The sequence below is a fragment of the Streptopelia decaocto genome (genome assembly GCF_964273445.1).
Source record: "Streptopelia decaocto genome assembly, chromosome: 1".
Taxonomy (NCBI): domain Eukaryota; kingdom Metazoa; phylum Chordata; class Aves; order Columbiformes; family Columbidae; genus Streptopelia; species Streptopelia decaocto.
In genome coordinates this window covers 170,069,727-170,084,972 of record NC_138663.1, presented here as the reverse complement: position 1 = coordinate 170,084,972, position 15,246 = coordinate 170,069,727, and the positions used below count along the sequence as shown (strand labels likewise).

The 15,246-nt window shown below is 34.6% G+C and overlaps 1 protein-coding gene across 3 annotated transcripts in view; it reads right to left on the bottom strand.

Annotated features, from left to right (window-relative positions):
- Positions 1-15,246, bottom strand: part of DACH1 (dachshund family transcription factor 1) — a 367,167-nt gene that overhangs the window by 204,522 nt on the left and 147,399 nt on the right. For all 3 annotated transcript variants that reach the window (XM_082075981.1, XM_082075979.1, XM_082075980.1), the window contains exon 2: positions 10,314-10,429. In XM_082075981.1, the coding sequence (XP_081932107.1) occupies positions 10,314-10,429 (116 nt within the window). The remainder of the gene's footprint in view (positions 1-10,313; positions 10,430-15,246) is intronic.

Below are 15,246 nucleotides of genomic sequence, written 5' to 3'. Positions count from 1 at the left end.
CATGTTTTGAATTCTTTATTTCTGCTGTAAGTGTCAGAAATGTTCTTTTTAAAAAGTACAGTCTGTAGAAAGAAATGCTATTCAATTAACTTTCCTCTCAATAAAGACATTTTTAAGCTATGTGTGTGGTCTTAGTGCCTGTGATATCAGACAGCATAGTGAATATGGCGAAAAGTACATTTAGTAGATGCACCTGCCCATTCAAAACGCTCTCTGCAACTTGTTCTACTTCCCTTATGTCAATCTAAATCTCAGCCACCACCTCATGAAAAGGTAATGTTGACAAAATCTTACTTTTCAGTAAAACTTGTCAGCACACTGTCTGTCTATCTGCCATCGCTATGGATTTTGATGAGTAAAAATGACTTGGTGACATTATTAATTTTGTCTTGACTAGGTGCAGTTTTCCTTTCTCTGGCTTATCATTCCTAGCATGTTACTGTTTTTATAGTCAGAAACTAATACATCATTAATTGATGACCTCAAAGCAATGTAGTAGCAGTTAACATTCTCCTAAGTTTTTTTTTCTAAATGTCCATAGTAGTCACATCTTTAAAACTAGTAGCAGTAACAGTTCATTGACAGTTTGAACACAGTATTCATTGAAAGGAAATTATTTAAGAGTTAATTGCAAAACATTCATAACTAAAAACATTCCAGAAAGACAAAAATACCCTCCTGTATATGCACTGTTGAAAGAGGCGAAGCCCTGAAAACAATGATACAAATACTGTAACAAAGCAGCTTTGTAACCTCTCAATAACCACAAATTATTAGACGATGGCAAATGAACAAACTTGTATTACATTAAGTAAGTTGGTTATACCAAATCATCAAGAAGTCTCTCTCTTCCCTCCTCCTTTCTCACTTTCTCTCCATCACACACTATTTTTTAGCCCCTTTTCTATACCTTCCCATCCCACTCTGCTTTCCAATTGCTGCCTCACACATACAGCAACCAACCACCACAGCTACCTATGCCTGCATCTTGAAGGAATGAAAGGAAGTCTTATCACCTGAAGAAAGTAAGATGAGGTTTTCAAACTTCGCATTTTGAATGCATGGAACCTCAGACCAACAGCTCGAGTCTTTATAAACCACAAGCTCTGGGGACAGATCATTTTATATTTGCAATAGAGTTCATCAGCGTGTCTCTCTGTGTGCTTAACTTCACATCACAATACAATTCTGACATAAATACTCTCTGATTTCCAACCAAGAATAAAACATTAAGCAACCTGCAGATGAGCCGGAATCAAGTTTAAATAACAATCTGGTCCTGAGCCCAGGACTTGAACCAGAATAACCTTATTCTTCAAAAACCTTGTCCCAGTTAAGACTAGTTTATGATAGCTCTAATATATGACGTAGGACAACATTAGTAACAACACAGTGTCCCGTGAACAACTGATAGTGGATTCATTATAATTCTGATATTATGCCATCATGTACATGAAATTCATGCAGGCAATGTTTCTAGAGCTGGAAGTCATAAAGATGACCCATAGTGACTGGTTCTCCTTGGAAAACTGATAAAGGCCATTTTGTGTTCAATAAGCTTGTTCCCTGAAGGGTGAGATATGATGTGAGCATTAGATGCTTGACCTCAAAGCTGTTCTCAAACACAGATGACTTAAAACAAGTATTAATAAAAACAATATAGTACCTAGCTCATCTTTTTTTTTTTTTTTTTCTTGAGCTATAGTCTTCTAAAGCTGTCCAGATATAATAATGCTTGCTTGCATACTTTTCTTGAAGGTAACATTTACTTGAGTAAATTCTTAAGTTCGCCTACATCCTACAACGAAAATACCTGTACTACCTGACATCTTTTCTGGGTATTCCCTTGATATTTAAGTCCTCACATGAGATCTGGAAAACTCCAGAGCACACATTGTTCTGAACCAGGAGACAATTGTATTGAAAAGTGACATTTGATATGTCTCCTCCCCCAAAAATATAAAATAAAACAAACCCAAGTTGAATACATTAAGCTGCAGTTTCTTCCTGTACTTTAGAGAATCCCCAAACACATGATGAAATCATGGACCATAACTTTGGAATATATAAATTTGAAGTGATTTTTTAATTGAATGTAGCACAGGCAGATCAAATATAAATTGAAGAGAAAAAAATCATTCACCCTTCATTGATCATGTCATGCAAGGACATAAGGAGTCCAATTCTACAGGAAAGGAGACAGGCACCTTGATAGCATTCAAGAACTTCATGTCATCATGACGACGCAGAGCCATAGTCAGCTATATGATGAAACTGAGCTTTGTACCAGGTCTTGCTACACTTACTCTAACAAGTATCATTTTACTAAATTGCTATAGCAATTAACATCATTCAGGTAAGAGACCAACATGTTTGTAAGACTGAGATATTATTCCAAATTCAGCAGCTCAGGTTCACTTCTAGGGGTGGTGTTTAATAAAATAATACTCCGTATTTGATTTTTAAAATGGCAATGGCCTTCTTACTCTGCAAAAGGTTAGTTTTCAACTAAGTAGAAATGAAATTATTTGATATAGAATTATTTTGGCTAAATGTTCTCATTAAAAAGCAAGAGTGGTTGGAAAAATATCTGCTTTATTATAAGGGAAACTGCAAACACAGAAGCATGATTATCTTGATATTTTTCTATTGAAAGACTGCCTGAAATCTGAGCTAAAAGACAATCTCAGTATTTCCCACAATTGGTAAGCTTACATTTTTAATAATTCAGTTTTATTAAACAGTTAGTGTACTCTGCAATACTTCTATTTTCAATAACTTTTTCATTCAATTACAAATCGTAATAAGTTGGAATTCAGAAAGCTACAGTAATCATTAGTAAACACTTCCATCACTTCGTCCAAATTTAGTCACTGATAACTTCACCACATATCTGCCTGTAAGGATAAGATTTCAATCACTTTCTTTTGTATCAAGCATTTGGTGGGTTTTCTTGGTTTGGTTTGTTTGCATGTTATTTGTTCTAAAGGAAACCCTGATGATAAAATACCTTCTTTTGAAAAGCAGCAGTCTTTTTCCCAAGATTTTTGATATACTTGTATGATTTGAAACAAGAAACTGGAATTTGGGTGAGTGTCGTTTCTAAAGTCATAGACACTTTTTTTTCTGATCATGTTAAATATATCCTGGCATAGCAAAGCTATATATATCTGAAAACTATCACACATCACTAGAGGTTTTACTAATATGTTCTAATAGATCATTTTCACAGAATATGATCCTCCAACTGATACGGAAATATCATTTTTAAGGGTAAATTCACAAATCAACACCATTACACCCTTAGCTTTCAGAAGGCAAAATTATTCTGTGATCCAGCATGAAACAAACATTTCTTATCTCAGATTTTCCATTGAAATGTAATAAATCTGTGCTATTACTAGCACATTTAGCTATTACCAAATGAGTAGTCACAAGATGCAAGTAGAAGAGAGGATTCAGTATCTTATAACTATGCTGTAAAATAACTTCACTCATCAGTATCTTCTTGAGTACCTTAACCATGTCAAGGTACCTGACTATCCTCGCTGCCTAAATATTTAATTCCAGAGCCTCTTTTGAAGTGAACCAACTTGTTCCCTTTGTATCAAAAAAGCTGGGAGCATTTTTGGCAATAGCTCAATCCAGGGACCTCCTCTCAACAGGCAGTGGGTGAACCTGCATGAGGTTTGACTTACAGAGTCTTCCAACAGCATCCTGCAGGCTTTGAATGTATGTAGTGATGCATGGTATGTAACTGCAAAATGTACAAGTTCTTACTGATTAAAACTTCTTAATAAAAAATATTCTATTTCTGCAAGTAATTGTGGTTTTCAGAATATTTTATGACTGAAAAAGCTATGTCTACATGGTTTATTGTAAGCAAAGAGAATCAAAGTCTTCCCATGCTCAGATATGTATAGAAAGAAAACAGTTGTCAGAAACAAATAAGGTTAAATGGCTTTAGATTCAGAGATGGTTTATAATCTGCCTGCCTGAAGATCTTCCATACATTTGCCTATAATAAACCATGTAGTCACAACCTATTTTCTAACAAAAAGCTACTGAAGTCACTGAATATTCACAGCAGTCTGATTCTTTGATTACTGGGACCCCAAAATAAATTCTTATAGGGCAGTATTTTCTGCTCAAGTACTACAACAAATTTCATTTTAACACAACATTTAAAACTAAGGTTGAGGAGTAAAATGTCAAAAGTCGGAAAACAATGAATTTGCTTGTGCCTTAGATTATAAAGCTAAGTACCGAAATTTTCATTGTGCCTTCTATTCCTACCCTAATAGTTCCTGAAACAATTACTTGATTTGGGGATTTTTATAAAATTTGTGGCTACATCGAATATCAACCTAATTATTACCTAGTGAATGTAAGGGACTCCTCGGAACTTAACCTAGTGAGCTTCCAGAACTGGTTTGCAGTGATAAAGTCTCTTGTGATAAAGCAGAAGCTAGCCAGCCATTCAACACGATGATAATATGGCAAAATTTTGACAGTGTTTTCAAGAGAAGACAGGTGCCCTGTATTAAACCTTAATTATGATTTTTAAAACTATGAAATAATACATTTACAGAGTTGAGTCAGTATATCTTCCCACAGATACATCAACTACTGAATGTGATAGAAGCTTTCACATTAATTATAATGACTACTTCCTTAATGAAGTGCAAAAATGTTTGTGTAATATGATTCAGTTTATTGAATTAGGTAACAGTTTATCACTCTGAAAGCAGGATTTTGTTGCTTGCTTTTACAATAAGTTAGTTTGGCTCCAACAGATAAACAGCATGTCATCCTATAACATGAATTGAAAGCAATACGAATGTTAAAAATTATTAAACACTAATAACCAAAACACCGTGTTAACACAGAATGCATGTTGAAAGACGTAAGCAATAGCCACTCAGTGTTATTAATGTATACCTTTTTAACCAACACAGGATCACAAAATGTGCACACTACCTAAAACAAATAACTGAGTAATACATTCACTTCTCAGAACTACAAAGTACGTAATTCAAACTTTTAATTTCTAACCTCTGCAATACTCATAGAAATCAACTTACTCACTTAGACAAGTTAAATACATTCTTAAGACCTTACAGGACTGAATCTACCAGGGGAAAATATTTCCAACTACAGATTTTGTTTCTTGGCAATATCCAATATGATGTGGATATAACAACAATTATAATTATACTTTAACCATTCTTTCAGTTCTGCCTAATACAACATCAATAACTGTGAGCCAGAGAAAATGGAATTATTTAATTATGTGATTAATCGTTCTTTAAATACCAAATAATGCAATCTTCTACTTTAGCAGAAACGTTGCCACACTCTATCAGCTACTGCATCTGTGAACTCCATTTGTCCTCCAAGCTGAAATAATCTATACAAAACCGTTCAACTCTCTCTTTACTCTAACCCTCCTAAAAAAATGCTTAGTGTCTCAAAGAGTTTTCTATAGGATGGAAGTTGGAATACACTTTTATTGATTTAAGCACAAAGCAAGAGAGAAAAATAAGGATGAGATCAGAAATTAAATCTTCAGATTATCACTTAAGAACAGAAAAAACAGAAAGTAGTTTAATAGAGGAAAGTAGATATCATTCTCACACATGAAAGATTTCAAAGAAAGCTTAATATCTTTACACTGGAAAAGAAGAGTCTGATATCAGATGTGGAATAGGTGGACAGAAATCTATCATAAAGCAAATGTGTTCAAAATAGTAACAGCAACAGTAATTACTGAAATTACTTTAATGTAAAATTAGTATAATAAACATTTGTGCTTTGAAATTATTTTTTAAAAAATTGTCACAGATATATCTATATTTATAGATAAATATAGATATGATATATATATATATCATATAGGTATGATACAGATATATGAAGTAGTATTCTTATCTTATAATAGTAATTTCCAAAAGCACTTTATAGTCACATTTTATCTTTGAGAGAATGATACAGTTCCGTAAATACATACAAGAGTTTTGTAGTTACTCGTTTCATCACCTGTAGATTACAGACTCAGTAGGACAAGCTGCAGAAGAATTAAGTCAGGAAAGTGCTTTAAAAAACAGTTACAAAACCTAAAATATTTAACAACATCTACCAAAAAAATTAATTTGCAAATTGAAGAGAATCACTTTTCAAAGAGTGTATGAAAAATAATGGAAATATCAGTTGTGTTATGTAGCAAATACAGACATAAAAATACAGAGCACAATGTTTATCATACACTCCACTCAGGAATTACAGCACTGTTCTTCTCATTAATTACAGTTATATCTACCGCTTCAACTTTAGACAACTTCTGAAGCCTTCTAAGCACATTAGCCAAGAAAAGATCTGTATTACACAGAGACATCAGGATCAAAGTAATGATGAAGAGCTATCTAGTTTTGGAAGAGCTTCAAGGTGTTACCCAGATAAGCCCAAAAAGTCAGTACACCTGTCTGAACATACACCAAACTCTTCTTTCTTCCGGCTATGTTATTTGTAACAGAGATAGATCTTAATTCTCTGGACAATTCAAGAAGCTCTTAATTTCCTGTCACTACACATTTCTCATTTTGTCACACTTTTGCCAAAGGTCCTACATTTATTTTAATAAACATAAGACTGTCTCTTGTCAGCTGACTGGTCCTTTCTAAAGTTGGGAACATTCCGTAAGTTGACCCTAATGAAACAAGGTGGTTAGATAAGCAATTGTAGGGAATATTTATGAATCTTGTCATAAAAATGGACATAATATCACCCAAGAGGTGATCCTCATGTCTTCAATTTATGTTCCCTAAAAATACATGGAATTTCATTCCTTTTTTCCCTTTTATTTTCTTCCTCAATATAGGTCCTAAATCTCAGCTTAGTCCCTAAATACTTCCCTAAAGCAAATCCATTCCAAGCCACGGTGCAACATTCTCCACATGGGCTTTTCAGATTGGACCAGTAATAGAATACTTTTTCAAGGGACCCTTAACTTGGTTTCCTACAAAAACATACAATCATGGCATTTCATGAGAAGTCTCAACATACAGTTTTGTACCAATACTATTTGCACATATAAACAGTGCATGCAGAACCAGTTCCTTTAGAAACCAAGATTTCCACCTTTAAATGTATATTTCTGTTTTATGCAACAGATTTCAGAAAGGAAAATTGTCAAGTAAAAATCATATGTTAAATCACAGCTTTGTGTATCCTAGATATACCTAATAATTTAAGATCTCTGTTGCTTAAAGAGCATTAAATAGCACATAATTGTTTGTGTGATCACTTACACTCATTTGTAGGCAGGAAGGAAACTTAGTTATTATACTCGGATTATTAAATCAATCAAAAAGCTTAAAAAGAAGAATTTATTACAAAAAAAGGCAAGAGAGAGAAGCGGGGGGAGGAGGGAAGCACTTAACAATCTGGTACTTCGATTTTTTTCTGCTTAGAGCTGGATCCTAAAAGGAAATTCAAACTTCATAAACTTTTCAAACAAGAAGTCATCTTAGGACCATGAAGATGATTAAGGGATTGGAGCAACTGACATATGAAGAGAGGCTGAGTGAGCTGGAAAAGCTTCAGAGGTGAAGACAGACTCTGCTCAGTGTTGCTCAATGGACACAAATTGAAATACAGGAAATTCCATTGAAAAGTAATTAAAAAGATTTTATTTTTAGAGTAGTCAAACAGTGGAACAGGTTGTAGAGAGACGTGGAGTGTCCATCCTTGAAGATACTCAAACTTCAGCTGGATGCAGCCCTAAACAACTTGCTCTGTGTCACCCTACCTTGACCAGGGGAGGCTGGACTAGATGAACGCCAGCAATGCCTGTCAATGTCACCTGTTCTGTGGTTCTATGAGTACACAGCAAAAGTAGGGAGGAAAATGTATACAAGCAGCAAGAATTTTCTAGTGTCAGCTAAGGTGGTAGCACATAACAACTGCACCTACATCATCTATTGCAGCAATACCAGTTCTTTCTTTGTGTGGCCCTTAGAGTGGTTTTGGTACTTGTTCACAATGTAGATGCACAAATGTTCAGATTTAAACTCACAAGATGAGATTATAAGCCTATTTTTATACTCACCTGTCTATAAAATGCTGGAATGATTGCTGTCATGGTGTTCCTTACCTTTGCTGAGCCATACTCGGCAGCTTGCTGCTAATGGTGTCAGTGTTCGCATTTTTCGTCAGTGTTTGCATTTTTTGTGCTGTTTGAGACTCAACACCACCACAATGGGAAAAAATCATGTTCACCCCTTTTGTTGTGGTAAGCCACGTAATGTGAAACCAGTTCAAACTTAATAGCAATTTCATTTAAATCTTTCCGCTTTTGCAAGAGACTCACAAAGCATCACCATGCTAAAAGGATTCCATGAATGATAATCTTACATACACCTGTTTTCTTTAACTTTGAATTATTTTCTGCTTTTTTTTTAATCATCATTTTAAAGAAATCTACATCTGGGTTTGTGGGCTGATATTCTAAGAAATTGGATCTGTGGTTTTAGTACCGTATATTTTTATCATTAACTTGTTATGACTGGCTTTAAAGGAATAGAGAGAAATTGGATACTTAAGGCATTAGTTGTGGTTTTAAGCTGCTTTCTTAAAATAAAAATTGCAAAAAAACCCACAGAAAATATTATACCAAGAGGCAACATGCTCTTATATATTAATTGTAACACAAAACCCCAAATGATACTATTGACAAGGGTTTTTTTCCTGTCTCCCTCTTTTTGGCCTGCTTATTTGTCTCTGACTTCTTTCATGTCATCTCCTTTCTACTTTTCACATGCATTTTTTTCTTTGATATTTTCCTGCCTACCTTCCCCCAAATAATTTCCCATTGCTTCTGCAATTTTTGATCTTTCCCTCAAAAACACAAATGCTTCTGCTCTATACAAACTTCCTTTCTTTCCCCCCGTGTTGCATTTGCAATTTTAATCTCAATTCATTTTTTTTGCCAGTCACACCTGCCCAGACTATTACTGTGAGTCCTCCTTGCCTGACACTCTCCTGTACTTGCCTACACTTTCAGTCTTATCCCTCCTTCTCTCTGCTTTCTTCATAACTCTCTCACCAACCTTAGCTGTCTGGCTTCATTTCATCACTTCTCTTGACCTTTAGCCTTTTGAAAAACTGTAGATTTCTAATAAAATATTTCTGGCTATGTGCCTATCTTACTATGTAGAGCAGCTCTTGAGTCCTAAGGCCTAAAGGCCCCACTTCTGTTCACAGACCTAAACTCACCTCACTTTCCTCCCTCCTCCAGACAAGGCATTTGTATCCAACACTTTCTAGCATGTGGTATTTCATGAACTGTGCATTTTTTTGGAGAATGTTACTCAGCTATGACCAAAACGATGCCAAGGATCATGCTCACGCTTAAACAGACATGTGATCATGGGCATGTACTCAAACACCCATTCAATCTCCAAGACTCAGCAATCTTCCTCTCTGTTCGGATCTGTCTAGTTTATAATCTTTCATTTGTCTTAAGAGACAATCAGTGCTAAAGACTGAGCTGTGCACACAAGTAGGGAACAACTGGGGAAGAAACGGAAGCTGAGGTGAACTTTGCTGAAGGGAGCAGAAGAATCTCATCTGTAACATGGAGAGAACGTGGCACCATCATCAACAGTTGGGCTGTTGGGTGCCTCCATCTTCAGGTGGCTCTGTTCATCTCCCTCTTTTAACATAGTCTTTCTTAATTTAACTATGTCTAAGAGCAAGTCACTGATAGGAGATGTTAGAGTAACTTTCAAAAGAAAATAACAGTTTGAGAAACAGATTGTTAAAGGACTTTACATTAGTATAAGGCCTCAGGAGATGTATCAAAAATAGAATTTCAGGATGAAAAATTAAGAAAGACGTGTGTGCAGCATGGAGTTATTTTAACTAACTTGGTTTCTTCAGGCAACTATATTCATGATGACATTATCTAATCAAGCAAAGCAGCAAGGAATCAGAAAATATCTGATCCATTAAAAATGAATAGGGAGATTATTGTCTAATGATAGGTAATTCATTCTTTGAAATGTTTTTTTGTTTATAAAGAAGAGCAGGGGAAAATATTATAAAGCATTATTATTTGCTCAGTTATTTGTATTTTAAAGTACTGAACTGCCACAATTTCCATTACATACAATACACTTAGGTGGCAATAATGTTACATTACTGAACTCCGTTGTGATATTTGGGTGCTTGTTCCCTAGACTGTTTATTAACAAGCGGATATAAGCCAAGTACTTAAGAGATTGCCCATGTGAAGGTGTTTCTAGTGATCCTACCTGTTGGTGGGATGATTCCAGGAGACATTAGGCCTGGGACAGAATGTGGCATGATATGAGAATTCTCTGGGGAGGTGACACTTTGAGTCCTCTTAGGAGGCCTTCCAGGTCTAGAACTGAAACAAACAAACAAACAAAAATTTTTACAATTAAGCTGTTGTCTTACACATCATTTCAAAGTTGTTTCAAGTGGTAACATGGACTGTAAATAAATTTGTTTCAAGGACGGTTGCTTTTGCAGTTAGATGTAATAGACTTCCATCACTAATTAGATTACATGCTGAATTCATTTTCCTCATTGAAGATCAGCCGCTCTTGATGCATAATTCATAGCCTGCACCTCGTTACCTGCTTCTTCATATTAATATCTATACACAGTTTGAATTGCCTCGTTTGCATATGCTAAAGTTCTGCATGCAGCCTTCAGCACGAAAATTATGCACTAACTTGTAATAATTATTACAGTCAGCCTGCTATTGATTTATGAGACTTTTAAAAACCAAATATGTGTAGTACTTGTAATGAATGATATTTTAAGGTTCTTCAGGAAATTAAAAGGCAATGGCTGCCTAAGGAAATGTTCTGCTTGTTTGATTTAATACTACAGTTAGCTGGGAGGTGGAATGAAAGAGTGATTCAGACCTATAGCACATTTTTCGATGATATGTTTTATTACTTCGCACTGCTAGCCTGATATCTAGATGATAAATGACAATACATATCTAATGTGTGAAAAGGTCTTGCAATTTCTTTATTTTTTGTCATTTAAAAGATAAGTCAAGTTATCATTTAACCCTTATTCTATTTAAAGTGAAAATCTCACTAAGACACCTTACTTTAAATATACTACTTTATGTCAGAAAGGACGCAGAATTATTTGTAAGAGATTGTTGAGCAACTGCCATTATAGCAGCTTATATCTGCCCAGTATGGCAAAATAAAGGGCTTCAGGTTTAAGCACTCCTTGTCTGCTAAATGCTCACATACACAACTTTCCATCTCCTGGACTGCGTAAGTAGCATACAAATTAGATACGGATTACAATGAAAATACTTATTACCTACTTAGATGCAAATATGTACCTGCTACATACAATGCATATCCAAATGCCTGTATCCTTATGTATAGATCATAGCATGGCACTGTGGCAATATCCTACAACTGCTTATTTAGGGGACATCGTGGAATAACTTAACAGAAAAAGGTAATGTGCAGTTCTGACACTGCAGTGTTAACCTATGGTTTGCCAAACATTTAAGGTCCTTCATTTGTCTGAAAATATAAATGAAAAGAAAGGTGGCTATGGAATGTTTTGCTCCTTACATCCTCACACTAACGGAACTCTCATCAAGGATAATGGGATTTTTAGTTATGCTGGGACTGCAGAAGGAGGCAGATAATAAAATACCTCTGTTTTCTGCTCATATTCATTCCCCTTGTGTTTGGAAATAAGCTTTTTTTCTGCAGTTTCTACAACCTACCTTTAATAAACCAAAAACAATCAAAGTACAGGGCATTTTCTTGGAGTTTAATGACTCAAGGCATTGAGTCATTAACCTTAACTGATCGTTAATTCCCAACTTAATGTCCTGAGCTGAGGTCATTATTAAAATTATAAGCTTGATAATTTCTTTGATTGGTTTGGGATTTTTTATTTTCTTTAATACAAACAAAATTGTCATTTGTTCACAGTTACAAGAAAAACAGTTGTAGAAAAAGAATATTGTCTTATTCTAGCTCATAGAATGAAATTAAGTGTCTTCTGTCTTTGAAATTTCCTTTGTGATTTATAATAAAAATAAACATACCATGAATATACATAAAACTGATAAAAACATTATAGACAACAATGATGTGATTTAAATGGAGTGTTTCTAATCTATTCACTCACCGAAAAAATGCCGCTATGTAAGAAAACTTTAATGGCTTAATTTAAATACCTATGATGATGCACTGTTCACAAATCACCGCTGTGATACGAGTATGGAAGGGTCTGACAACGGCATAAAAAACACAAGCGGGGTGCCACGGCATAATGCACAAACTACCAATGAGTTCCAAGTCTTTAAAAACCAACAAGTCCACTCCTGCAAAGATTCTCCTTGATAAATTAATGCTTACTACCAAAGGTAGCCATGGGGAAGCCAGAAATGCTTGTGTCTTTGATTCTGAGGAATAAAACCATCCCTCTTCAAAGCCTAATAGAAAACACCCATGGACCCAATCTGTCACCAAAGGTCGGCGGCAAAGCATAGGTGATATCAAAATATCCAAGGCAAAACTCTTCCCTTTCATCACCTCCTACAATTAAGTTGATTGTGCTACTCTATACAAAAGGGCTGTCACGCTCAAAGCCATAAATGACCTCAGTAACCCAACTCTGCCCTGTGATTTATCCCAAACTTTACCAAATAAGTGTTTTCATGAAGTCCTAAACTCCCAATGCCAATCCAACTAACAATATCTAAATGAAATCTCTGAGAAGTAAACCTCTTTTATACTGATACAATTTTAAAGTGACAGAGCACTAAACTCAGTTCACTAAAAAAAAGGCTTTTATCTAAGAAATGTTTAGTCATTATGACAAGGCCGAAAGACAAACGTAAGAATTATTTCTTAAGGTCTGGATGATCTGATTTAGAGTCACAGTAGACTATGATAAAGTGACCAAATCTCTGATTGCTTAAAACAAGCACACACTGATTGTCCCCAGTAACTGGTTAAATAACAATAATTGTCTTAATTTGTTATTTATAATATGTACTTGTTTCATTAACCAATATCCTAACTTGACATACTACCATTTTATAAGATCTGTCTTCAAAATGTAAGAAATAGGAATTGCAAAAATTTTCTATGTATCATTACCAAAGTTGTGGGAAAAAAAATATGTAAAAATTACTTTTAAAAAAACAGTAAATTTGATTCTATTCGAAGACTTGAATGTTGTTTTGTAGTTCATTATAATTTTTACAGTTTTATGATAAACTCTTCTTAAAAAAAATCACATTACATTAAAAAGCATAGCAAATGAGTTTAACTATCATAAACAGAATGATAAAAATAGCTTAATGAATCATTTTGTTGGTATTTTTCCTAAACTTGTGTGTATTAAAGACCTACTTATTTTAATGTTAGGAAAAGTTCACTTTCCTTCCAAGATAAGAAGCCTGCTTCAAAGTACACACATTCCTATTTTGTATCTAACTCAGTAGATATGTCTTCAGTATGAAAATATAATTTAATATGTATGAGCTGATTTGTTATGAAAAAGATTTATTTAAACATCTGAGCAATCTAACTTATTCTTCTAGTTAATGTCACTGAGATACAAAAATCATCATTTAAGAATTGTTGATAATGCTCCTTTTACTCAAATTTAGATTTTACACATAAGCTTTTCTAGAGATATAAAAGATACTGCAAGATTTTGTCTTTTATCCAAATAAAATCATTGGAAGAACGATACTGGCTCTTCTGAAGACATATTTGACTTCTTAAGGTAAAGCTAATTATCTCAGTGGGTAAACTACTCAAAGTTGACTCATCTTGATTCTGAAGATGACAACAGTTTGGACTTTTTCAAGCTAAGATAAACAGGTTGAAGTGTCAAAACCCAAAAAGCCAATGTAAGTCTTGTGACTACCTCGGGTCATAATACGAAGGAGTCTAGGAGTCTTTCGGGACCCCATAAGAAGACACTGGAAGAAACAGACCTACACCTGGAAGTCACAGATGTTCATCCTCTCTACTGTTTCATTCTTGGAAGATAATTAGAGAAAGCAGAAATTAGACAATTTCAGCAAAGACTCAAGGAAGCTGCAATTATTAACTGTTTTGAAGAGCTGAGAAATCAAAGGGAAGTTACCAGTTCCTCGTTTACCCATTAAAAAGGAGATGTAATAGAAACATTGTCACTCTTTCCTCTTTCAGAAATATATATGTGTAAGTTAGATTTTTTCCTCTCTAAAACTTGGGGTTTCATGCATGTGATATGTTATATTAACATATGTTGAAGAAGAAAATGAAAGCTTCCTACAGGACCACATATAACTAACTTAGTACTCAGTTTTTAAAGTGAAGCACCTAAACATTTAGCTGCCTCAAAACTCATCTGCCTTCTATAGGCTTGAGTAAGCTTTGTATCAACATTTGCAGAATGTTTTCAGGGCTTAGAAGACGTTCCCACAGACAACTGAGCTTTACATTTGTAGACAATCATGATTTACAATTACAATCTACTATTAAGCAAGAAAGGAACGAAAGGTGAAGACTAGTGACCCTTTAAACTCTCAAAAAGGGACAGAAATATTTTCTTCATTAGCATCAGCTAATTAGATATTCAGAACACTTTTCATAACCACTGAAAATGAATCCATCAGATTTTGGTCAGATATGTATTTCACCCTTAAACTTTCACAAATACTTGAATGAATGCTATGGCTCTAGTACTTTCACATTTGGAGGAAAGAGTGTTATCTAGCATTAAAGGTATGAAACCTGAGAAGCAATTGCGAGTATATTGCCCAAAAATACAGCCATGTTCTCTGAAGTAGTTATTTTTTGGTCTTTCAATCAACATATATTAGTCTTACATCTTTCCTGTGTTACGAAATCTATACAACAACAGATGGTTGAATTAAAGAATAAAAACTGGAGGAATCAGTGGTTGTTATTGGATAAAATTCTGTGCTTTGATTATACTGTTAAAGTTTCATACATCCCCAATTGTATTATCAAAGTATGAGCCTGCTCCTAGAAATCACTTTGATAGCGCAAAACAATTAAAAGCTGACATAATCAGCGTAAGATCTGGTCCTGCACAGTCATGTGGAAAGAGGTGAAGTGAGAATAGGTACAGATTTATCTGCAGCCTTTAAAAGTAAGTGGAGATTTTATTCAGCTCTTTTCACTATCAGCCGGAAAACAGCCA